Genomic DNA, 27,228 nt, shown 5'->3' with positions numbered 1-27,228 from the left:
AGTAAAAAAATAACAACCCATATCTCTATCCATATGTTATATCAATATTGCTATATGAGACTTGTCTGGTGTTTTGGATATCAAAATGATATGTGTGTAGTTTCTTCCTGGTTTTACAAGCTGCATTATACTTAACTGTTTGCTTTTAGCCAGTTAGTTATTTTATGGGCATAACTGATGAGTAATGGTGGAAAATATTATTGTGTAAATATTTAGTCATCATCCCCACAATTTGTATATTGAGGTAACCAATAATACTTTGGTCTACTAAAATACAATATTAACAACCAATCAGGAACAAGTATTTTCCCTAAATCAGTTCATCTCAATATTGACTGCATGTGCATTTCTTCCACCATAGTAAATGGTATTTACTGCATGTGCATTTCTTCCACCATAGTAAATGGTATTTACTGCATGTGCATTTCTTCCACCATAGTAAATGGTATTTACTGCATGTGCATTTCTTCCACCATAGTAAATGGTATTTACTGCATGTGCATTTCTTCCACCATAGTAAATGGTATTTGCTGCATGTGCATTTCTTCCACCATAGTAAATGGTATTTACTGCATGTGCATTTCTTCCACGATAGTAAATGGTAAATGCTGCATTCATGGTTTGAAAAGGGCAGTTGTTTTACAGATGGGTAAAAGGGCAGGGGCTGAAGCTCCCTTTGATGTCTATGTGTGTTCGACTACCCTGTCTATTGTTAATAGATACAGTATCTTGTGCCCTTTTCACTTTCGGTTGATGTCATTTCAATGTTTCTAACAACATTTCTTGCATTACTTCATTTCAGGTTCCTAAAGAAAAGAGATTGTTGCCGGTGGTTGCCAAAGTGGTTGAAATTACAGAGGAGACGGAAAAAAGGTTGGTACTGTATGTTCAAAGGCTGACATCAACAGATATCAACAGTAACAGATGGGATTCACGGATATATTTGATGTGCTTGTGTGTATATATGGCCATCAGTAGAGCATATGAGAATGCATTATCATCTGTTTAGCATCGTCAGATTAATCTCAGATTAAGAGCAGGAATTAGGATCTATGATGCTCTATGACGTGGGACAATGTACACGTGCAAGACCATGTGTTTCATTTTCAAGACAGACAGACAGACAGACAGACAGACAGACAGACAGACAGACAGACAGACAGACAGACAGACAGACAGACAGACGCATTAAACACTACTGTTTTTTTGTGTGCATTACTTGTAGTCTCACAACTGACATTACAAAGAACTTCCCAAAGGTTTTAAGATAATATTGAGGTACAATAACCAGATGTTCCAGTATACAAGACAGCAAAATGACAAGTGTTGGTGTGGCGTACGGTATGCCCTCAGTGAATATTGTTTCAATTCAAGCACTGTTTTTGAGCATGTGAAGATAACATCAGCTGTATTGGATTCTTTGGAATTATTCGCACAGTATTAGCCACCTGAGCCATACAGAGTTACAAAAAAATGAGGCTGGTAATAATCCTATACAGTATAACTATGTTCGGATGAAAACCTGATATCTCAAAAGTGGCGGCCTCTCAGGATTAAAAAAAAGAAAATAATCATATTCTCTTTCATGGTGTTAATGCCTTTGTGAATTCATATAATGGTTTAATAAACGGCTTCTACTAGTTTGTTCACCTTGCTTAATAATACATAAACGTTTAACCAGGCATCCCTATTTTTGTGGGCTTGTCAAAAGAATACGACTATTTGTAGTACGAGGAATTATAAATTGGTCTTAAAGGACAACTTTAGTTTTTTTCAACCAAGGTTCATGTTTTAGGTTGTTATTAGAGAAAGTAAAAGATGAGTGTTCTTTTTTTTTTCTTTTGCTGCTTTCTTTCGTTTTAGGGATTATAGCTGTTTTTGACAGGGGGGCGGGGACATTCGAGCATGGGGCAAAATGTGTACTTTTTTACAAAATGTTATAGCGATTTTATTTATTTATTATTTACTATAGTCCTACTAGACCCCAAGAAATTACATCAATTACAAAAGATCACGAGATCTGAATGTGTCAAACTGAGCACATTTATAATATTGAGCCCCCAGTAGATCACATTCAGTAGATCCTGCGATCTTTTGTGGCCAGATGTAATTTCCTGGGGTCTATTAGGACTATAATAAATCATAAAAAAATAAATTGCCATAATATTTTGAAAATAAATACATATTTAGCCCCATGCTCGAATGCCCCCGCCCCCCTGTCAAAAACAGCTAAAATCCGTAAAACGAAACAAAGCAGCAAATGAAAAAAGTTTAACACTCATCTTTTACTTTCTCTAATAACAACCTAAAACATGAACCTTGGTTGAAAAAAACTAAAGTTGTCCTTTAAGTGGTGAATTCAAGAGCAACATTAAACATTACAAACACCAGAAAGCCCTTGCTTCCTTGTCACACACTGTATGTCATATTTAGTCTTAGAACCTCTGGTCTTTCCGCCATAGATCTCCGTTGGTATCGAACCACAGCAGCCAGAGTGACGTGGTGGAGACGACGGTGGACAACCGTGTCCAGGTCCTCAAGTCTCTCCCCGTCAACCTGTCGCTCAACACGGAGAACGCCGAAGCCAACAAGCGCGAGACGTTCCACTCGGCGGGGGACGGAGGAGGAGGGCCGCCGCCCCCCGTGGCCGTGGTGAAAGCTGAGGTGTACGCGCCCGTGTTCATGGGCGGGGGGCTTCACTACAGGGTGGACACGGAGGAGCAGCCGCCGCCGGCGCGGGTGGTCTACGAGCCGGGTCCGTACGAGGTGACCACCGTCAGTCACACCGGCGGCTACGTGGGGGAGGAGGACCAGCCCAGTCCACCTGACAGCCCCTACGAAGAGGAGAGCGATGGGGTGAGAGAGAAGGCCATAGGTCACCGTGGTGGTGTTGGTGTGACCCTGAAGTGTTTGCTGAAGTGATCTTTAGTCTAACACTTCTAACCTCAGTGTCCCACCTTGAAAAATAGCTGATCTATAAACTCCCCCCCTCTCCCCATGCGTTGCGGATGCGACTCAATGGGACCGTGTAGATCGCCTAATTTTTTTAAGAGTCAGTTTCTACATAATGTTCCTGTGTTGTTCAGGGTTCTTTCAGCACATGTTGCTGAGAGAACCCATATAATATCCTTGTTTGGTAAAGTGCCTTAACCGGCCACGTAAGTCCACGTAAGTCCTCTAACCTCATATCAGTCTTAACCGGCTGTTAAGACTGATATGTATAATATATGTCGAGTTGATCAACAGAATCTTTAGTCATTTCATTTTGTGATTTTGCTTTGCTTTTTTTTGTGCTCATACGTACACTTGGGAATGTGTGAAAACACACACACAGATAGAGCCATTTGTAGATGCTTTTGGTTTGCTAGAAATCTACAAATTCCATCCATTCAGATCTGTGTATTTCCCTGATAATTTTATATTGTGATGAAATTGTCATTCCTGTAATACTGGTGCGTTGGCATTATTGTCTCGGTTCCTCTTTGACTAAATTAATTTATTTTGTGTGTGTGTGTGTGTGTGTGTGTGTGTGTGTGTGTGTGTGTGTGTGCGCGCCCACAGCGGAAGTATCACACACCTTCCTCTATGGCCACGGATGGCTTCTTATTCCACCAGGAAGGACTGTAAGTGAAACCTCTGATCTATACGTTGTCCGTCTGAAAATAGACCTATCTACAAGCCAACGACGCTAGCTTGCACATCAGTTGTTTTTCTCCAGAATTAAGCGTTACACCCAAAGCCTATAACCAAAGCCAATTACACATAATTAACTGTTACTTTTCAGAATTTAAGCAAAAGAAGCAGATCTACTAAGCTCGAACGTTTCAAGCAAGTGTTGCTTTACCTTCAGCATATCATTGTGTGTGTGTGTGTGTGTGTTACAGTGACAGTTTCCAGTATACACTTGATGCCACTCGCTCACTGCGTCAGAAGCAGGGCGAGGGACCAATGACCTACCTGAACAAAGGTCAGTTCTACGCTGTGACACTCAACGAGCTGAGCGCCAACAAACGCCTGCGTCACCCCATCAGCAAAGTTCGGGTGAGTGTGGAAGGAAGGTCAAATATGATTTACATTAGTAAGTACTTTGTGACTTTGTTTTGAAAGTCCTTTATTAATATTATTATTATGTATTATGTATATGATCTGTGGCCTAACTGACGCAAGGCCTTGTGGGGTTTGATCTCTAACCCAGCAGGGTTAAGGTTTCTGGTGTCAGGGCTGTTATTTGTAAACCTAACCAAACAGTTAAGTTTAAAGCTTGCCAATTGGATGCTGCATTTTACATAGGCTTGTCAGGCAGCCTGGCAGAGCTTTTCCAGCTCACAAGACAGTGACACAGAACGCATTGCTACGCGTTTTGCCTGGCAGTGGTTCATGCTTGCTTCATACTCTGTTGTATGACAATGTTGCGTGCCAAAAATGATTTACAAGCTATTGTTGGTGTGCCACATTGTCCTATAATGACCAATAAATCAGGGGGAATGCGATAGTCAGACGTACCAATAGTCGTGGCCGGTTAAGCCAGCCGGACAGCGTGCCACGGGTTCGACTCCCGAGCCTGAAGGCCGTTGCCGCGTGTCACTCCCCAACTCTCTCCCCCTTTCCTGTCTGTCTAGTTGTTCCCTATCAATAAAGGCATTAAAAAGCCCCAAAAACAAATCCGAGATATGTGGCCGGTTAAAGGCCTATTCATACTATTACTATAGGTAATAAGGTGACCACCAAAACCTACAACATGACGTTACGCTGCGGTGGTAAGAGTCTCACCGCTCACCCCAACACATCTCTCTGTTTTTACTAACCACCTGGAGTATGAATAGGCCTTAAGACTCACCCGTGACTTCTGTGTGCGGTTCGGGTTAGGTTAGGGTTTGGGGTATAGGATGTCGGGGACTATTGCGTGTCGGACTGTCGGGACGTTGGACCAAAGATATGCACCCCTATAAATCAGGCTTTAGTTTACACCTGTACTCACAGCGAAACAATAGGATCCAGCATAAAAGCTCTCACAGTCCCGCTTTAGCGGTCTTTGGTTAATTGGCCCGCGGTCACATTTAAAATGTCTTGATTGGCTCTTTCCTTGACCAGAGTGTGATCATGGTGGTGTTCAGTGAAGACAAGAACCGAGATGAGCAGCTGAAGTACTGGAAGTACTGGCACTCGCGACAGCACACAGCCAAGCAGAGGGTTCTAGACATCGGTAAGATACGGTACCACTGCACCTTTTCTGGTTGAGAATACTGTACATGCTGTACATGTCTGCCGATAGTTGGTTCATTTATTCACTGCGTCCTAAAATGAATTATTGGCACTTTGGTTATATCAGTGTGTGCGGCCACTTCCTTGTCTCTCTTGAAGACATACTTTTTTATTTTTTGGACAGATAGGCAGACAGACCAATTTGTAGACGTCTTACTAGAGTACTCTACAGCAGCAGGGCTGGGCAATATATCAATATTTATTATTTCTATTATTGTAATCGTGTACTGGGATGTATTATTTCTCCAATATTGCGAATGATGATACACAATGCTGAATTAAATCTACAAAGCAATTACTAGCAAATGCGTTTCAGTTCTATTTTGGCTTTCTGTTACCATGCAGTTCACTGTGATGAACATTAACTAAACAATTTGACTTGAGATATCTGAATAGTCATGCATTACTGTACTGTACTGTACTGTACTGTACTGTACTGTACTGTACTGTACTGTACTGTACTGTACTGTACTGTACTGTACTGTACTGTACTGTACTGTACTGTACTGTACTGTACTGTACTGTACTGTACTGTACTGTCAGGCCCAGACCATGGCATTGAGTAATCACTGAAGCAAGCACGAGAGTCTAAAGACAACATAAATAAATCAGTTTGCCAATTAAATTAAACAGTGAATGAGCTGATCTTATAAACATGGCATGACTAAACTGCATTCACCCAAAGTGTTCTTAATCTACAGCCAGCAAACAGCACCGCCCTCATCATCCTCAGGGCAGACGATTGGTTTACTTTACGCACGCACACACGCACGCACGCACGCACACACACACCTGATTCAAGCTAATAACACAGACACACACACACACACAACATAAATCTCTTAATCTCATTGACACTGCCTTTGAGATTGTGTAAAAAAATATCTCCAAATCTTTAAATTGATGTTTTGATGTGTTACACTTTAGTGCTACTGGTGCAAGAAAACCTCCAGCTTTGCATATTTCTTTTCATGCCATTTTTTTGGGGGGGGGGCGTAAACGTCAAACCACGTCTTCGTTTGACCTTGAAAGATACAAGAGTTTAACTTTTAGTAAAGAAAAGTGTGTGTGTGTGTGTGTGTGTGTGTGTGTGTGTGTGTGTGTGTGTGTGTGTGTGTGTGTGTTTTGAATTTAACCAATAGCAACAGTGAATTCTGAAGCGTCTCCCTCAAAGTGTAGGTTTTCTAATTCAGAGTCAAATATTCGGCATCACGTTTTTGTTTTTCAAAGCTTGGGGGGGGGCTTTGTTTTCCCAACGCTTTCAGTCGGCGAAATGTAATTTGTAATTTGTTCTGCCGCCTCACCTCATGTACAAACTCCTTACATAATACACAACTTCCTTGTGTGTAAGGAGTTTGTTCTTCTGCCTCGCCTCGCGGTGTGTGTGTGTGTGTGTGTGTGTGTGTGTGTGTGTGTAAGGAGTTTGTACATGACAAGCTGGGGCCTGCTCACCAGGCAGCGTCTCCTGGTATGTGGGAGACTTGGGGTAGATGGGAGAGGGAGACACACACACACACACACACACACACACACACGTATACACACACATGGCTTGTCGGGACAGAGAAAGGAATGCTCGCCACATGGTTCCTTGGTTGGTCATGGTCTGTTTGATGTCATTCTGACCCATACAGTACGTTTTTATATCAGGTGGAAACCTTGTATGTCCTACCTACACAGTGTGTTCCAATGGATCCATTTGTACCGTAGATATTATTCATTACCGCTTCATTAGGTTCAATATTTATAAAACCAACAATAAAGACTAAACTCTTTTTCACTGTCAAACAGTGTTGATTTCATCGACTAAAACTAAGACGAAAAATGTTAGGAAGGGACTAGTGGACAAGAGATCCAGTAGAAGTCATTTTACAATTAGTTGCATGCTGAAAATAGCCGATCTACAAGCTCACAACGCGTCAGTCTTTCAGGAAGGAGAGAATACACAATACAGTTCCAGGGATATATCAGCTGCCGTATCTGGGGTTATCTTGGGTTATCTTGGTCAGTTTGGCTTCCAAGATTTGTATGCGCGTGCGTGTGTGTGTGTGCGTGTGCGTGTGTGTGATTTGATAACAAATGTTGGCCCTAAAACCAGTTGATTGGGTGGGGTCAGCATGTAAAATTGTCTGAGGTCAAAATTGGTTTCCTCAATTAGATTTTACGTTTCATAAGGCTAGCTAGGGTCTGTCTGTCTGTCTGTCTGTCCACATTCCCTCTCTCCCCCATGCCAGAGTAGCGTACCTGGATGCAGGACTGTAACCCGACACGGCTCAGAAAGGGATTTGAATAGCAGTAGGGGGGGGGGGGGGGGGGGGGTGATGGCCTGGGGCCGTGTCACAGAATGGGATCATTTGAATGGCCTTATTTAACGGGGAAACAAACTGACATGGCATGTGGCTGCGTCTGACAAAACCAGGAACTATATGGGTGGGAATGGCGGTTGGATTGATGAGGGTAACATGCTCTTAACCGCTGCCAGCCTAGTCTCGCGTAGCCAGACAACTATTCCACAATCTCCGAATGCTATGTATAGAGTCTTGAACTACACCTCCCGAAATCCGAGTAAGGAAGCTGCCATTTCCGTTCACGAAAATATATTTTAAAATATCTTTAGAGCTTATCTTTTTATTTCCTTTTATGCAACAAGCTATATATGCTTAGATGTTTTCTATTTATATTAGGATAAATGTGAGCGACTGTAAAGACGAAACGGAAGTGGGGAGGAGGCTCCACTTCCGCTTTATAGTTTACTCACGACAGCTCTTCCGTTGCTGCAATGTATGATGGAAGCATTTGGAAATTGCGAGAGGCAACAGTCTGGTAACGCGAGACTACTGCCAACCAAATGTTTTGGAGGCAAAATGTTTTTTTCCACATACCCTGGCCTGAAGAAGGCAGTTGTTTGCCGGAACGTTGGTTTCTCATTCTCTGTGTCCTAATAAATAATTGTCACTTTGGCTATCAGTGTGCGCGTCCACTCCTTTGTCTTTTTAAGACTATAAGCTTTTTAGATTGTTCTGCCGTGGGCTGGCAGTGGCACCGCACCACTACTAAGACGTATGGTGTGCGTATAGCATCCTCCAGCACAGTGTTAACAATGCCGTAAACAGATTTCCCTGAGGGCGTGCCGCGGGTTCGACTCCCGATCCCGACGGCCTTTGCCGTGTGTCTCCCCCCCCCCCCCCCCCCCATCTCTCTCCCCATAAAATGTCCTGTCAGTCTACTATCATCCTATATCAATAAAGGCAGAAAAAGCCAAAAAGAAACATCTTCAAAAATTATAATAATAATCTATCCCGAAAACGCGAATTAAACAATGAAAATGTAAGCTGTTCTATGTCAATTAACTCGTCAATTTCCCCCCCTCAACAATTCATTTATTTCTATGTGAGAACATTCTCAAATGACATCCCGTTTCATTAAAATGTACCTGGTTCCATTCTCTGTAGTAGTTCGATAGGTCAACAACATAGCCGGTGTCTGAGCTCACCTATCTGCCATTTAATATGGCTGCGCTCGCAGTCAGACCGACTCCCGCGTTTCCTCCTGTTGCCTTTGAAGCTCACAGGCGTGTTTGTCCAAGCAGATAAGGTCTGATCTAATAAAACTGAAGTGTGCCATTTGATCGCTTATCAGGACAATAATAGCTACCCGCTCCGGCAAAGAGTTCTGCCATTTTACTCTGTGCCTCCTTGTCATTTATCTGTTTCTGGGGGTTTCTTACCTCCTAGCGGCCGGGCCGTCTAGGACAGTGGTTCCCAAAGTGGGGTCCGGGGACCCCCAGGGGTCCTTGAGAGAGTTCAAGGGGGTCCCCCAGCTAAATGATAGTTTGGAACCAAATCCGACCCTTATGGGTCGGAACCAAATGGACCCTAACGGGTCCATTTGATTCCATTTGTACACTCTCAGAGTTCAATTAACATTGATTTTACAATATAAATTGGGGTCCCAGAGATAAAAAAGCCATTAAATGGGAGTCTGTAGACTAATATGCATGTCAAACTGGGGGTCCTTAAAATGAAACCGGTTGAGAATCACTGCTAGAGCCATGAAAATCTTCTCTTATGAGGGTCACTGGCATAACTCTTCAAATGGGGGGTCCGCGGGCTAATTCATTAGTGTCAATTTGGGCGTCCTTGGCATGAAAAAGTCTGGGAACAACTGGTCTAGGAGAGGGTCTGTCTGTGTCTGTTCGAGGCAATTCTTGCAAACCACTGACTCCGATCAGTGCTACATTTCTTGTGCTGCCACTACTAGGCCAATAAAGTAAACCCCTGAATACTTTTCACATCGCATGTCGTGAGCTTGTAAATGAGATATTTTCAAATAGGCAATGTATTTAGGGTCCCTAAAGGACGATTAAAAAAAATCTTCTAAATACAAGAAGGACCCCCAGTATTATCTGTATTTGGCCGCAGACCCCCATCTGAAAATATGTTGTTCCAGGGACCCCCCAGAAGCAAAGATTTGAGTTAAAAACGTTCTACGATCTACGAGTGCCGCACTACGAGCTTGTAGATATGCTATTTTTCATTAGCTAAAGTATAGACCCTGTTGTGATATTTACACACGTGTGTGTGTGTGTGTGTGTGTGTGTGTGTGTGTGTGTGTGTGATTTACAGCTGATTACAAGGAGAGCTTCAACACCATCAGCAACATTGAGGAGATTGCATACAACGCCATCTCCTTCACATGGGATGTCAATGAAGAGGCTAAGGTAATGTCACATTTAAATATGCTAATATTCCCACACACACACCATGCCTCTATGTTTGATCACGTCATGGCGTGGCGTGCTGAGCTGGGACTCTCCAGTAGAAATCAACATCTGGAAGAGCCCGGATAGCTCAGTCGGTAGAGCATCAGACTTTTAATCTGAGGGTCCAGGGTTCAAGTCCCTGTTCGGGCGATAGTGTTTTCTTTCATGGATGAAGCTGAGAGGGTAGAAAGGCTACTGGTTCGGCTCACCCGATCTGTGTCAAAGTGTACCTGATCCGAATAAAATCAATAAACACTTAACCCATAACTGTATCGTCCATAACCTACAAATGTACCGTATCTACATTAATGTATATTAATGGCATCCACTGCTCCTAATACCGGTAGTAAGGATGAGTAAATGCAGACGACAGATTCTGTATACAGTAGTAGAGTATTGCAAATCTACAGTAGGTAGCAAATACCCCAACAACTAAAAAGGAAAAACATGCCCTTCCAGCGCCCCCTATAGGTCATGCTGCCTCTTACACTGACTGTCCAACAACCATCCTTAGAACTGTGTCTGTATAATAAACTGTGTCATGAGCAAAACCAAGACACGTGCTTGTTACAGTTTAAGCCATTTAGACCTGAGGACGATTCTACAAATGCCTTCTAAATCCTTGAGAGTTCAGACTCAGAGTCCAGCACCACAGAGCAGGGCACAGTAGACCCACTTCAACTAAATGAACTGAAATGTTTATAAGAATTGGCACGGCGGCCCAACAGTTCCAAGTACAAGCACTATTTAAGGGCATAAAACATAACATTCTTACAGGCAATACTGTACTGTACTGTAGCCTACCTGTTAATGTTGTTGGGCAGCTGTTGTTGATGATGATTTTGATGAGCCAGAATGAGACTTCTAGCCTACATTGAACTACTCACCTAATGCTGTGGAGGTTCCATGTTTAACGTACATACAAAGTGTGTACATTGTTTAAGTCACAGATGCATGCTTTTCATATTCGAAAATATATGAACTTTGGCTAAAAGCTTATGTTTAATCCACGTGGGTTCTTGTTTACTACTTCTTCTTCTTCTGTCGGGTTTAATGGCGGTTGGCAACTTAAATGGTGCATTACTGCCACCTACTAAACTGAGTGTGGAACTTTCCACACAGCTTCAAGTTCTCAGAGTCAGTGCAACTATATACAGTCAGTGCCCCCACCCAATATGTCCCCTTCACACATTATACATGTCCATTTACGATGACTCGGCGCAAATCCTTGTTTACTATTTAGACTGTTAGACTAGCTTGCCTAACAACATGACACCTTGTCATGGAAGCTTGGCTACAACCGAAACAGACTTCCTATTCCTCTTCAAAATAAGAGCCACTTGTCATGTTCGTCCTTCGCTGCAAATATGGCGGATGAGGCCAGCCTACTTTTATTTCTAAGTCTACTTACAGGACGTAGACATTCGTAGCACCCTGAGATAATGCTTTGACTGGGCCCTGCTGTGCCAAGAGGCAGGGCTTGCAAAGAGCGACCAAGTCCATGTCTGTGACTGCGTGATTGTGATAATCTGACAGCTGGACGGCCGGCCGGGCCACTGGAGTCCTGGGCCGAGGAACGGCCGTAGGCCTAATGCTCCCCCTGACGGACCGCCCCTGGTTTAACATGCACCTGTTGTTCCAGACTCAAGATTACACACATCATCACTCCTGGATTGACACTCACTAACATTTCTGTCCAATTTGATTCAATTCAATTTGATAAATTTTGTAGTTTTTATTTCAGTTTGGGCAACTTCACAGAATTATAACTCTTACAGAGTTACAGAATTATAATATTCTTACAATTGCTTTTTTTTTACTCAACCTCAGCTGTTTCACACAATATATATATACTCATACACATACACACAAACAACTTCGTATACATTTACAAATATTCTAACCTCAATTTTGATCTCAGTACTAGTTCAGCATGGCCATGCTTACCAAGTTCTCTTTTGACTTGCCTTGACACTTATTATGGGAGTCCCATATTACAAGGTGAATGAGTCACCTGTAGACACACACAGCTTTTATGTGTCTGTTGCACGCCGTTTTAGCAGCTAAACGTCCATTAGACAGAGCTGACAGTCAGCCTTTTGAAACCACAGATGTACTTCTTACACTTGTTTGTGCTTCATGTCCGCCGTGAAGCAGCACACACTCCTTTGTGGCCACTCCTTAAAAGAACGGAGCCCTGTCCTGTTGCTGTTTAGTCTCTCTATAGAGGAGAGGCCCCCCCAGGGGCCAACACAAACCAATCCCCAATCCACACCCTCTGTTGTTTGTTTTGCCCTCATTTCTGTGTGTGTGTGTGTGTGTGTGTGTGTGTGTGTGTGTGTGTGTGTGTGTGTGTGTGTGTGTGTGTGTGTGTGTGTGTGTGTGTGTGTGTGTGTGTGTGTGCGTGTACGCACGTGCGCGTGTGTGTGTGCGTGCGTGTTTGTTCCTTATTTGACTCTTTCATTTGTATTAGTGTTCTAGGGAGACAAAGAGGCTGCTAGAGAAAACCCAAAGCACAGTTCTCCAGGCTAATATTGACTCTACCTCCCCTCCTCTCTCTCTCTCTCTCTGTAGTGGGTCATAAAGCCGGCCCATTGAGCTTGAATACACCTGTTGTTCTCCATGGATGTATTTTAGGTGATGGTGATATAGCTGCAGGCGTATCTCTCCCAGGTTGTGCGTTCTCTTTTGTGCGTTCTCTGCTCCTGCAATTATGTCTGAATAGCTAAGCCAATGTTGTTTCATCAGCAGCCATGATGACCTTTAAAGGCCCTATTTATTTATCATTTACTGTTTAATTTGTAGTAAGGGACAACAGAAGTTTAGCTGGCACTGTATGATAAAATTAAGTTATTGTTTTGTTTTTTTTGTCAGGTGATTCTGGGAATGTAAACAGGGACGTATGGCCCAACTTGTTCAGATATACAATGCATGGGGTTTTCCAGGCAAGTGCACTTAGCTTGGTCTTTAATAATGATACTATAATGATAAAGCTCTGGTCTTTGTGTACATGTTCTTCATGAAGGGGTCTGTTTTGCTGGTGAGTGGGCAAGGGGGGGGGGGGGTGCGTAGCGTTAGTTAGAGGTTCTCAACCACTGGTACTACTTGAGCCCCCCTCTGGTGGTACACAGGTGAGTTGCCCAAAAAAAGGAGAAAAAATATAAAAGTGGAATGAAATATTTATATTACTACAGGTAGTGACCAAGCAATTGGTTGAAATAGGCTCTCCAGCCGTGCTGAAATGAGTATGACAGCACACCTAGCCGTTAATAGAAGATTTGAAAACGGACTAATCACATTAGAAATATCATCAGTTGTGCTGATTAGATTAGTGAGCAGCAGCATTATTGGCTTAGGAATGGAACAAAAAGGGCAGGTCACACCTGTCACATCAGTGGTACTTGGAGAGCCAAATATCTTCTGAGGTGGTACTTCAGTATAAAAAGGTTGGGAACCACTGAGTTAGACGTCCCAATAATTGACATTACTGACCATGAGCGCACGCTGAAGCCAATTAAGGGTGAGTCTTAACCGGCCGTGTATGTTCACATTAAAGTGTGCCTTGCGGGCAGGGGCAGATTTAATGGCTTTGCTTTGAGGCCCTGAGGAAAAGGCTATGTGAGACCCCCAATATATGGCCCTCCTGCCCTCCACAGTCCACACCCACACGTAACATCATGAAAAGACACCATGCAGAACTACAAGTCCCAGCACCATGAAAAGACACCATGCAGAACTACAAGTCTCAGCCCCCTTAAGTGCATAAGTAAAGGAAACTGCTATATTCCAAAGTGTTTTGGTGCTGTTTATTTGCGATCCATCCTCACAATGAGGTCAAATAGGGATGAGTTTGTGTGTGTGTGTGTGTGTGTGTGTGTGTGTGTGTGTGTGTGTGTGTGTGTGTGTGTGTGTGTGTGTGTGTGTGTGTGTGTGTGTGTGTGTGTGTGTGTGTGTGTGTGAGAGAGAGCACGCGTGTGGGCGTGTGCGTGTGTGTGCGTACAGTTTGATCCGACTGACTTATTGGTCCAGTCAGATTGCAGCTAATTTGTAAAACAGTTTTGTTTAATCAAGTCACTTCAACTAGTTTCTCAAACAGTGCTGTATTGTATGTCCACAGCTCCTCTTTTGATTAGCTGAATTAAGTTTGAGAAAATACCACTTTACACTCTGTCTCTTGGCATGCAGCATGCTGAGCTGGGACTCTCCAGTAGAAAAGGGTAAATCAACATCTGGAAGAGCCCGGATAGCTCAGTCGGTAGAGCATCAGACTTTTAATCTGAGGGTCCAGGGTTCAAGTCCCTGTTCGGGCGATAGTGTTTTCCTTCATGGATGAAGCTGAGAGGGTAGAAAGGCTACTGGTTCGGCCCCCAGTTCAGTAAGTTTGAGAAAATACCACTTTACACTCTTGGCATGCAGCATAGCCTACATGTCTCTCTGCGTTGTCCTCAGGCGAGCTCTCCATCGGCATCTCAGTCGGCCCAATTCTCCATACATCCGTTCAGCTCGTTTGTGCTTTCTGCACCAGCATCTTTCTTTAGCATGTCCATGTAGGCAGAGGTGTGGGAATCAGGATTTCCTACTGATCGTGCGTTGGTTCCAACACTACACGCTTTCTGGCAGGGAGTTCTCGGTGACGATGTCGATGACGGCTAGTCCCATCCTCCATAGAGGAACCACTGATCCGGCTTTGGACATACAGTATTAGTATGTCCAAAGTGAAACCCTATTGCTTGTAGATACCAACAAGTAAATGACTGGGTCATAACTGCCAGGTGCAACGAGCTCTTGTAGTGCCCGTTCGTTTGTTTAAGACGTTCTTTCGTTGGTTCACTCACTGTGTTTTGTCATGGCTTTCCTGTAGCTTCAGTTAGCTCTAACATTAGTTGCTGTTGCCACTCTGAATGAGTATAGCCTCGGTCCCAGGCTTACTCATCTGCGAAGAGAAAAGCCTGGTCAAAACCTAAGGCAGAGACGCTGTCGGCGGAAGTGTCGGTCCGGAACATCCGACAAATGTATTTCCCCCGGATACGATGTTATTTCGACCAATCACAACACTTGTTTCATTCACGGAGTAATTTCCCTGAGAGGTACTTCCGTCAAAATCCCACAACTTCCGCCCAAAACAAATGATAGCCTCTACAGCTTAGGAGTGAGTATGGGGCTTTTATCTCGTTCATTGGCTTATGAGGCAGCCAATGGCGACTATGTCATGTTTAGAGTCGTCTTTGCGGTCGTCAGTATTGGTGCGTGCAGATCATAGACTGTAAAAAATATGGACGTTTGGGCCCAGCTGGCCATTGGCTGGCTCCGTTTGGGCCCAGCTGGCCATTGGCTGCCCAGACAACGAGGCGGGACTTCCCCCCTTCTTCTCCGTTGGTTTTTATTTTGACTCGAGTGGGTGGGGACTCCCGATCATAGACTGTAACGGTAGCCACGCCCCTCAGAACATACGCGACTACATGGTCATTTATTTTATAAATGGGACCATAATTTTCCAAAAATAATATTATGACATTAGAAATTAGACTTTAAACTAGTGACTGGAAGCAGAAAGTATTCATGTTTATTAAGGTAATACAGTCTAGGTGAAGTTGGGCCCAAATACATGGACTTCTATGGGGCTATGGGTTTTTTTGGGTCCAGTGACAGCGCCACAACAGGCCATTATATGAACTTTCAGGAGTTTCAGGCTTCACAAAATATCTGTCTGACTGCCCCCCTGGTGCAGATGTAGGACATGCAAGCTGCTTCGCAAAAAGTATCGCTGAAGTATTTAGTTGGCTGGATGCCTCCAATAACTTCCAAGCCTCTGGTGCAGCGAGATACAGTATGCCAATATTTTTAAATAGATGTTTCTTGCTTCAAAACCAACAAGAATCCCCCCCCCCTTCCCTGAGCTTGTATTCTAATCTTTCATTAAAGAGCATGACAAAAGACAACGGACAAAATAAAAACACAGTGTAAACAGTGGATACCCTTGGATGTGGTTTTCCCCATGGCTGCTGCAGGAATGTTTTTTTTTTATGTCAGATGTTAATGATCAACTACTGCCAATTGCAATGTCATGGATTGTGTAAAAAGAAAAATACATTAATATTCCTCAACAAAGCCACAGGCCACAGCCCAGTGGTTCCCAAACTTCTTCATGTCAAGGACCCCCAAATTGACACCAATTAGCCCCGCGGACCCCCATTTGAAAAGATATGCCAGGGACCCCCATAAGAGACTCTAGCAGTGATTCTAAACCCGGTTACATTTCAAGGGCAACCAGTTTGACATGCATTAGTCTACAGACCCCCTTTTAATGGCATTTCTATGGGACCCCCAATTTATATTGTAAAATCAATGTTATTTTAACTCTGAGAGTGTACAAATGGAACCAAATGGACCCATTAGGGTCCATTTGTACACTCTTCTTTTTTTAAACAAACATAAGTTCATGTGGACCCGCACAATCGTTTTTCTTATACAAATACAGTTACAAATCCCATATTCACCAGTTTATGACCTAAGCCAGCCCTATAATTATACAAATAATCTTCTGTTGACCATGTCCTCCCATTAAACTAACAGTCAGGATGGATGTATCAGTGCTGAATGGTTACTGCGATGTTACTGTGTGTGTGTAAGGTGGTGTATACTGTATAGTAAACATCTTGCCAACCCTTTCCCTCGTTTCCTCCTCCTCCCTCTCCTCTCCTCTGCCGGTCAGATCTTCATTACGGTGAACTGCCTGAGCACGGACTTCTCGTCTCAGAAGGGAGTGAAGGGTCTTCCTCTGATGATTCAGATCGACACCTACAGCTACAACAACCGCAGCAACAAGCCACTCCACAGGGCCTACTCACAGATCAAGGTCTTCTGTGACAAGGTGAGTGTAATGCTGGGAAATTAACCAACCACGAGTAATCGTAATACGTTGCGTGATGCTCAACAATAGTGCAAATTAGCCCATCTACAACGCATTGCATCGCACTGCAAGCTTGTAGATCAGCATTTTACATATTATCCAAAATAGGGACTGCCAGGTTGAAGTAATTGAAAATGCATTAGATATTTTTTAATTATTTTGTATTTCTTTCTTTCTTTCTTTCCTTCGTTACTTACCAGGGACAATAATGCACATGAGGTTCAGTTTCCACATCAATGTAACTGTGCCAGAGTTAGCTGTTAACTGAGCTTATTTTCAATTTGCTCAGTGTTGCCTGTAAGCAGCTGGTTTACAAAATGTTAGTATAGCTGTAAAAAGAAAAAGAAAAAAGAAAAAACATTTGTCAGAAGTGGGTGTGGGTTAACATTTATAAAACATGGTGCATTCCGCCTACTAAACGGGATGGTAATTAAGGTATACTTTACAGCTGAGGTCTTGACTCTTTTCCTGGCAGTCTGTCTCCCTCCAGTGGTTTTACCTGCACATTGTACAACACACCTGACTTGGACTCAGGGGGGTGGAGCCTTGGCCTTGCATAGTCCCCAGAGAATAGGCATCTTGATACTCCATTTGGGTTTTAATTAAATATCTGGATGTATTGTAGACTGTGATTAAACAATGGACAACACTTGGTGGCCAAATAAACTGATCAGAAATCCCGTAATGTTGAAACAGTTTTAGAAGCCACTTTTTACCACACACACACACACACACACACACACACACACACACACACACACACACACACACACACACACACACACACACACACACACACACACACACACACACACACACACACACACACACACACACACACACACACACAGGTATACGGTACATCATAAAACGTTATCACACAAATTTGTATTAAAATCAACTTTTTTATCATCAATTAAATTGATTAGATCAACTATTGCACCAATACATTGTTTTATTAGTCTTTGGGGAGTTCTTCGAAATCCTGACAGTTTTCAGAAAAACCTATGTTTCTATGTCAGTGGTGCTCAATATTTCATGTCAAGGACCCCAATAATTATATGCAATATGCCTCCACCCCCCATCTGAAAATATATTGTTCCAGGGACCTCCCCAGAAGCAAAGATTTGAGTTAAAATGTTCACTCTGTAAATATATTTTCAAAGATTTGAGGCACATTTTCACAAAAATAGCAGACCTACAAGTTCATAGCGTGGCACCGAGTGCAGCGCTAGGAGCTTGTAGATCTGCTATTTTTTCAATAGCTTAAGTATAACATAATGCTTTAAAACACCAAAAGGGGTTCCCACCCCAAAACTAAAGTCTTGCCGGCTTTGTCAAGACAGTTAATTTATAAACAGACTTATTTCACTTTGTGTCCTTTTCAGGGAGCGGAGAGGAAGATCAGAGACGAGGAAAGGAAACAATTCCGCAAGAAGACGAAAGGTTGGAGAAACCTGCATGCGTATAATACAATAAAACTAAACATGTTTCTGTTCAAGACTTCCACAATAGTGTTACAGGAACAGATGAGTGTTCTGGGTAATAATAAGCCACCCAGACTCTTCCACTCCTGGGGCCTGTTTCACGAAACTTGGATTAGAGATTAAGCCGGGATTTAACACATATCCTGGCTTAATATATCCTGGATCAGCGATTAACCGGTTTCATGAAAGCTGGTTAATCTTGCCAGATTAATTTAACCAGTTAACCTGGATATGTTGAGGCTTGATTCGGTTTCATGAAAGTGATGCTACATTAGTTACCATGGAAACTAATGCTTTGGACTTAGCCTGCTCCGGACCAGGCTAACAGCCAGGTTTAACCTAATCCTGATGTCTTTACTGTTCATTAAGCAGTCAAACTGATCACAAACCAATGATGTTTTCCAGATTTATTCAATTATGGGTTTATGTTGCCTTATTTGTATCGGTCTGCATTAAAGGACTAATTTAAGCACTATATAAAATCAAATAACCAAAATATATAGGCTGCACAACATCATGACAGCTTGTGAGCTTGTAGATCAGCTGCTTTTGGTGAATGTTCCCCATGAATAGGTTTGCTGTCGTGCAAGTGCACGGTTAAAAAGAATTATTATATTATATTATATATATATTATTTTTTTTGTAAAAGTGAAAACCACTAAATATTACCATTACTCATTGTTTTACAACATATTACCATTGTAACGTTTCACCCACTACTAGTCCTACATACTTACACCTAGAAACCCCATTCAAACCTATTTAGGTTCATCCTACGGTGGACATGTGTGCCTGAAAAGGAATCTTTGAAATGTTTCATAGTTTTAGAAATATAGTTCTTTCAAATTTGAGACATTTATAGGCAGATAGTGGCACTTCAAAAAAATCACTTTCACCTAGAAACTCCATTCACACTTTGTAAAATTCAGCTTACTGTGGAGACACATGCTGGAACTTTTTATTTTGAAATGTTTTGTAGTTTCTGAGTTATTTAACTTAAACGCCCAATGCATTCTCAATGGCAATAGCACAAACTTTGGCATGCTACATGAACCCATGACCCTCACCCCTGTCTGGACAACAACCCCCTTCCCCAAAGGTAGCTCCCTCAGATGAGGGAGTTATGGCCAAATATCACAATGCGACAATATCATTATGCTTACAATATTAAGAATTCTGTTTTAAGTTAATAGTAGTGGTAAAATGTAAACTATATTTTTGGGGTAGTTAATCATTCAGTCTATCCACTATTGAGAGTATGTTCTCCCTTTAATTACAGCAGCAGTATTTATTTTAGAAGCTTAAGTCCTTGTATCAGTAAGTCTTGAATAGATTCAGTGGCGGCTCTAGCTGATGTTGGTTGGAGGGGCTGAAGAAATCTTATGCTACGGGCCAATATACGATAGTATATGCTGATTGATTTATTAACATTTTGCAGAATTACAGTACATTTCAAGTACAACTCAATACAAAAACATGCTATCCATTGTTCACCCTATACTACAGCATGTTCACAGAATACTGGTCTACAGCAACAACATCATCAACATCACATTCCACAACAACCCAGTACCCATGCAGTGCTACTCAGAAAATCTATTACACTATGCTACCCAACTAGTTCAACCTGCAGCTATAGCATCATATTCCAGATATCAAAGTACAGCAATGACACTACTACAGGCCTATACTTTGTTACAGCAAATGCTCCACAACAACAGAAGTGCATGCCCACAAAAAAACACTCCACTGAACATTGTTTGTATTTGTATGTACAGATAGCTGCTCTTATACTGTCATTAATAATAACAGTACGCATGCACGCACGCATGCACGCACGCACACACGCGCGCGCGCGCGCAACTGGCGCAAACGGGCCGTTTGCGCCAGTTGCGTTGCGCGCGCGTGTCGGTGCCGTTTCGAAACAAGCAACTTGCAAGGCACACACACATGCACGCACGTGCGCACGCACACGGCACCGAAACAACACTAACACACGCACACAAACACAGCCTCTCTCTCTCTCTCTTCCCAACTCAATGAGAGCTCGAGCCACTTTCAATGTGATTAAACCAGCGATTATGTTTCTTAACTTTGTGAGATGAATGAAGCAGACCACTCTACCTTTCTGTGGGTCCGGTGTGCGGTCAGCTCACTCAGCTGTCTGCCCCAAGTAAGAATTTCAAACTCACAAAACGTATTCTTCGTATCCTTTCCTTTTGTTATATCCAAAATGGACGATATGCTCCCAGTCTCTTAACTTCATTTTCCCCTCCACGGACACAGGACAAAACAGATTATAAAGTAAATAATAAACTTATTTCATTTAAAATACTTCCACCCGTCATTCTTTCACATCATAAACAACCACACACGAGCAGGTGCTGTGATTGGTCAATAGCCAATGACCTCACGGTCTGAGGCGGGCCTTAGGGCTGAGCACAGCCCTCTATTGGCTCTGGGGCTGAGAGATTGTAGCCCCAATGGCAAGTAAACCAAGCAGGCGTGTCTTGGCAGCTGTCAATCATTCAACGCAATGAATTATGAAAGCCAATGGAAGCATTTTGGGCTGTAAGAAATCAGCCCATTTTGGGCTATTTTGTGTTTTTCTTGTAACTATTTGATGCTGTTGCTGCTTTAGATTATACCAGAATATAAAAGTATTTATTCTAAAACATTTTAATAATAATTTCTCATCTTTACTCCATAAGATAGGGGGGGCTCAGCCCCCCTTGCCCATAGATACGAGCCACCCCTGAATAGATTAGTAAAGATAATGAGATATACAGAAGGGGGCTGTAATGCAACTATTAAGGATGCAAACTGCCTTAATATCCCATGAAGAAGAAGGATCAGTAAATCTGTGATCCACATAATGGGTCTAAAGACAAAAAGCCAGACTGTCTATTAAGCCAGGCTTGCTGATCCCGGCTCGCCAAATCCGCCAATTCTGAGCCTCGCTTGGCTTTAGTGGAACGGAATAAACCAGGCTGTAAAGACCAGGATTGAAAAAGCCTGGTTTTGGCCTAAATCCTGGATTAGTTAGTTAGTTAGTTAGTTAGTTGCTTTTCTTCATGATATGTTAGTTTAACAGTCTGGCTCAGCACCAAGATCGGAGGATGTGCGCTGTTCTATTTCATTCTGAGAATTATGTGAGTGGACCATAATAGTTTATCCTCCTGCCATCTCTGGTGTTGTTGTGGCTCTTCTGTTGGTTCCAAACATTTCCACAAAGCCAACAACAAACCCACTGATGCCCCCAGAGATTATGGATGTACACAGACAAAACAAATAAACGTCCACAGGTTCAATGTCATTTTGGTTTGCATGTACTTCCAAAGTGCAGTGAATGATACATTACAACAGGCACATCTTCTCTTCCTTATGGCAAAAAAATAAACCCTGTTTGTCCACCAGGTGCATGCCCTTCCCCAATCACCCTGCAGGCCTACTTATGCTCTCCATCAATCAATTAGGCCTGGGGAGGCGTGCCCTTGGTGTCCAAACAGTAATTCAATTAACTAAATAACCCATTAAACCAATGCCCAAATAATGCTAATAATAACTACAACAATTGTGATGATAATAATAGACAAACAAAACAGTGAGGATGGTTTCTACAGGTGTTATTTATTTTTCATAGCATGAACAAAAAATATGTCTCAATATCCTAACGCTAGAAATGATCATATTTCACATTGTTCTGTATTTTTCAGTGAAAATTGCAGATTTTCCACGTGTTATAAAAAAAAGAAAAGAAAAAAGTGTGCGACTGTAAACAAACGGAGCCCCACGGGTCCATTTGGTTACCGTTATACACTGTCAGAGTTCAATTTAGACTGAGGATTTAGTGGTGTTAGTTAGTGGTTCCAGTTTTTGTACACTTTGGGTACAAAGTGGGATTTAACTGCGTATTCTCATGTGAATTCTCTTCTTGGCCGTTGGTTGTCTTCTAGGGAAGGACGGCAGCGTGGCTGTGATAACAGCTCCCAAGAAGCCAGACACAACCTACTTTAAGACCATGGGCGACCTGGAGTCACAGCCGGTTCTGTTCATCCCCGACGTCCATTTTGGCAACCTGCAGAGGGCGGGACAGGTAGCGCCACACAACATGGTAGAGCAGTGGTTTTCAACCCTTTTCATATCAAGGCCCATTATTTTATTCAGCATCTGAGCCACGGTCGGACCACCATTTGATGAGATTTAGCCTCTCCGACCCTGTTTTGTCATCTTTGGACACGACTTTGCACAAATGGAACCAAATGTACACTCTCAGAGTTACAGACCCATAAGGGTCCCATTTGGTTACAAACTATCATTTAGCTGGGGGACCCCCTGGAACTGCCACAAGGACCCCCTGGGGGTCCCCGTACCCCACTTTGGGAACCACTGATATACGCTAATTGACCCAGCCCCCTCACCATCTCTGTGTACTCGCTCTGTGCCTCAGAGGTGAGCTGTGGACAGCTCTGAAACCTGCTAGTGCCTACAATTTACAAATGACATGTACGGATCGCAAGTTCATGGAAAGTAGCTGTACTTTCCATTAGCTTGGGTTCCGTACATTTTCTCTTCCTGTAACGTTATAGCACTCTGAAATAGAAGCCATTGACGTAACCAAATGTACCCTACCGTACACTCTCTGAGTTACTGTATCTGCATTCTGCAGTCAGTCAGTCAGTCCACAGTTCATTTGTACTAATTGTTTGAGTGACATTTTAAAATGGTTTCTACAAGTGCCCTGCTAGTATAAATTCCAACTTTAATACCCATTTTGATGTGGGTCGGCGGCCAATTACATATAATCTTGGGGGTCCTTGACATGAAAATGTTTGAGAACGACTGACATAGAAACAAAGGGTTTTTCTGAAAACTGTCCTCAGATCTAAATGGGTAAAAAAAAAAAGTAGTTTATGCCACAAGATGTTTTCCTATATGTAGAATCTTTGTATGAACACACAGTAATGTACACTATAGTCATTCTTACCGTAGTTCTACTGTACTGTATGTTTCAGGTGTTTGCCTACAACACGGAAGAGATCGAGCGAGAAGGGTGAGTGTACCTTACATTGCATAAGCAAATTAACAAAAGAATAAACAAAACAAAAAGAAATGCAAATATGACACAATATGGAAATTAATGGAAACAGACACACGGACATCATCCTCATCACGAGAGTGGAATGCAAATAAAAGCATTATGGTCTCTGTGTGTGTGTGTGTGTGTGTGTGTGTGTGTGTGTGTGTGTGTGTGTGTGTGTGTGTGTGTGTGTGTGTGTGTGTGTGTGTGTGTGTGTGTGTGTGTGTGTGTGTGTGTGTGTGTGTGTGTGTGTGTGTGTGTGTGTGTTCTCAGGAGTGTGCTGGTTAAAAGAATGTTCCGGCCGGCGGATGAAGATCTGTGCCCCTCCCCTCATAAACAAATCAAAGAGGAGACCCATAAGAGAGGTACACACACACACACACACACACACACACACACACACACACACACACACACGCTTAATTATTTCATGTACAACCGAGGAATGCTAAGGAATGTGAGCCTGACAGAAAAAGTTCAAGTTTTTCCTGGCCAAATAATCCACTTCTCATGATTAATTGTAGTTGTGGCTCATGTGTTCATGTTCCAGACTCAGTAGAATCTCTCTCTCTCTCCCTCTCCCTCTCCCTCTCCCTCTCCCTCTAGTGCTGCTGTATGTGAGGAAGGAGACAGACGAGGTGTTCGATGCTCTGATGCTCAAGTCTCCCACCCTCAGAGGCCTGATTGACGCAGTGAGTAGTCACTACTAGTCAGCACAGGTATTTCTGTGTCAGAGGGTGAATTCAGGTGCACCAGTGAACCAGTGTAATACAGTATCCATGGGAGGGGCTAGTGCCCCTCAAAGAATAGCAGATTTACAAGCTCATAGCGTGGCACGAAGTGACGCACTATGAGCTTTTATATCTGCTATTTCGGAATAGCCAAAGTATAAAATAATGGTTAAAGTGGTTAAAATCCAAAATGGCACAGATGCTTTCCCGGTTTGAATGGGCTACACACGCTAAAAGTGTTCTCCTAGCCTGTGACAAATAAAGCCCTCTTTCACTTGTTTCTCTCACAGATATCAGAGAAATACGGCGTCCCCACAGAGAGAATAGCCAAAGTGTACAAGAAGAGTAAAAAAGGGTAAGTGGTGTATAGTTTGAGACACCTGAGAGTTACATTACATTACATTATATATCTTATAGTTATCATCTTATTTTATTTAGGCAAGCGAGAAGGTTGTGTAAATTTGGGCTGCCCACACTACCATCCCTGTTCTGGGATTCTGGGAACATTTGGAGAAAAGATCAAATCTACAAGCTTACAATGTGCCGCAACGCCATGTGTTGTGAGCTTGTGAGCACGGCCGAAATGAACTGGCCCTATCCGTCAAAAAGCATGAGGGATGGAGAATCCATTGCTGCTATTCCTTCCATTGTTTTTGAGCGGTGCCTCCACTCCATTAAGCAGCTACTGTATGAATGGGTGTCCCTATGTCCCTGTACGTGTTTGTCCGAGCACGGAAAGCTGCAACACGGTAACTGTCATTTCTCGACTGTTTTTCGGATGCGGGAAGCCTCGCCGGAACAGGGCTGGACCCCCACGCGGTAAATGTAGTTCAACACAGGTGTGATTTAATTTTTTTTATAAGATTATCATTATTATGATATCGGTTTTACTCACCATCTCTGTCGTCGTTGTGTCATCAGGATCCTGGTGAACATGGACGACAACATCATCGAGCACTACTCCAACGAAGACACGTTTATCCTCAACATCGAGAGCTACGCCGACGCCTACAAGGTCACACTCACAGAGATCTGATTGGCTCGTTGGCTGACCCCCACTAGACGCCTACAAGGGTCACACAGACAGTGTAAGCACATCTACGATTCCATGCACGTCCAAAAGCCGCTGTCTGCCGGCGTCTCTTCCGGGTGTCTCTTCCGGGCTTCCAGCGGCTTTTGGCCGTGCATGGAAGCTTAGGTGTGCCCCAGAGTGTTACAGAGATCTGACTGCTCGTTGGCTGACCGCACAAAGGAAAGTTTTTGCCATGTCATTTTCTCAACCTACCCTGTTCGTATATGGACACATACTATACCAAAGGGAACTATGACTGGTCGGCTTTGTTCTGTTTCACTTTTGGACTGTGTGCAACAAGTTCCAAGGCTTGTCGGCTACAGCTAAGTACGGAAATGGCGATTTTCCCTGCAAATATTGTATTCTAATCATCTTTAGCTTCTACAAATCAAGGTAATACTCGATTGAAATAACCTCCACAAGAGAAGACCAAAAGACTGTGAAATCTCATTGACTCAGATTCAAGAGACACACCAGCTGGCTGTTATCAAGGAGACTGTGAACGATTGGCCGATGAGCTGAGTGACATTTATTCTGGTGTTCCTGGGTGGCTCCTCCTACATATCTATATGGATAATATGTATATGTTGTGGAAAAAAAACTGTTACAATATTGTCCAGCATCTTATGTTATTAGAACTGAATATTGGACCGTACCGTAGCAGAGAGAAATTATAAGACATAGGAAGGGGAAATGGCAATTGCAGAGTTGGATCAACAGTCAAACCCTCGTGAACTGATTCTAAATACTCACATACTGTTCTGTGCCTTTTTTATCATGTGTCATTTAAGGAGACAAAGAGCATGCAAATTAAACACTGCTCAACTAATTTAGATAATGAATGCTCTGATGATTGGTGTAATAATGAGTGCAATTGGCCATATGCAGACCGCGGCCATCTTACCATATAAGTTAATGGCAAGGTGCTAGGTGCAACTTCCCATTGACAGCCCATTTATCCAAACAGAAAAGTCCTATCTGATTGTGTTACACAACGTCAAACTCACCAACATTTCAGCTGTACGAAAAGCTTGACTTATTCTCTTTCTAGTGCTTGTTTACTTTGTCTCCTCGCAGGTGATTCCTTTTCTAGTGTTGCAGTTTGGAAGTTCTCGTTAGATATCACTCAACTGCCCTGCATACCACCTGTTTTGAATTTGCACATAATGCATAATGCAGCAGGACATTGCTTTACTGAAAACGAGTGCTTCCAAACTCTGATGGCAAGATGGCTGTGATCTGCAAATGGTCAATGGAAATCAGCTAGCCAGACTAATATCACTGCATAGATATTATTTATTTCCAAGGGGTGGTTGGTTACAAACCGATTTCAACGTCAGACTCACAGCAAAAAAGTCTCACTTTGAATAGTGGGCTCTAGTTTGGTCACCTGCCACAACTCTGGGATGAGCCAAATGTAATTCACCTTTAGCAAAGCCCCGCCCTCTCCCACTTGGACACTTCCCAGCCGGGCTCATTCATTCCAATGTAAATATCGTGGATTTTACACATTAAATACTGGTTCATTTTTGGAACCAGACCTTCAAAATCTCGTCCAAATCTGTCAACAAGGCCTGCCATGTGCACTGGAAAAATATGTGCGTGACATTTCTTTTTTTAAAACAATGTTTTATCATATAGGAAAACTATTGGTGGAGATTGGTGGAGAGGTTTGTCTAACCCATGTTATGCTTAGCTGTGATTGGACCATAGCAGTTTGGGGAGGGGCTTAGCTATAGGTCAATTCAAACTGAGGAGTGCCAGACCAATCTCTGCAGGGATTTATTTTTTTCTCCCTTTTTTCCTGTGGCAGATTCATCTGGTTTCCAGGCTAGAAATCAGCGTGATTAAAAAAAAGGCCCCATTTTCTGTACACTGGCAGCCAAATCCAGCCTGAATCAGATCTGAGCCACATCCAGATTGG

The 27,228-nt window shown here is 42.8% G+C and overlaps 2 protein-coding genes across 3 annotated transcripts in view; both read left to right on the top strand.

The window, feature by feature from the left end:
• Window positions 1-26,186, top strand: part of grhl2b (grainyhead-like transcription factor 2b) — a 31,229-nt gene extending 5,043 nt beyond the window's left edge. The window contains exons 3-17 of one of the 2 annotated variants that reach the window (XM_083788274.1): window positions 803-873; window positions 2,463-2,856; window positions 3,562-3,623; window positions 3,885-4,041; window positions 5,092-5,203; window positions 9,888-9,982; window positions 16,737-16,895; window positions 18,323-18,380; window positions 22,378-22,517; window positions 23,437-23,474; window positions 23,775-23,866; window positions 24,108-24,193; window positions 24,523-24,587; window positions 25,154-25,956; window positions 26,107-26,186. In XM_083788274.1, coding sequence (XP_083644400.1) covers window positions 803-873; window positions 2,463-2,856; window positions 3,562-3,623; window positions 3,885-4,041; window positions 5,092-5,203; window positions 9,888-9,982; window positions 16,737-16,895; window positions 18,323-18,380; window positions 22,378-22,517; window positions 23,437-23,474; window positions 23,775-23,866; window positions 24,108-24,193; window positions 24,523-24,587; window positions 25,154-25,268 — 1,644 coding nt within the window. In that variant the 3' untranslated portion in view covers window positions 25,269-25,956; window positions 26,107-26,186. Of the gene's footprint in view, window positions 1-802; window positions 874-2,462; window positions 2,857-3,561; window positions 3,624-3,884; window positions 4,042-5,091; window positions 5,204-9,887; window positions 9,983-16,736; window positions 16,896-18,322; window positions 18,381-22,377; window positions 22,536-23,436; window positions 23,475-23,774; window positions 23,867-24,107; window positions 24,194-24,522; window positions 24,588-25,153; window positions 25,957-26,106 lie in introns of both variants that reach the window. The other variant, XM_083788273.1, reaches the window with a different exon arrangement.
• The window catches only part of LOC310865165 (uncharacterized protein), a 468,188-nt gene that overhangs the window by 151,017 nt on the left and 289,943 nt on the right, over window positions 1-27,228 (top strand). The gene's annotated exons all lie outside the window — the stretch shown is intronic.

Source organism: Protomyctophum parallelum (genome assembly GCF_964188405.1).
Source record: "Protomyctophum parallelum genome assembly, chromosome: 1".
NCBI lineage: Eukaryota > Metazoa > Chordata > Actinopteri > Myctophiformes > Myctophidae > Protomyctophum > Protomyctophum parallelum.
This window is presented reverse-complemented; position numbering and strand designations above follow the sequence as displayed.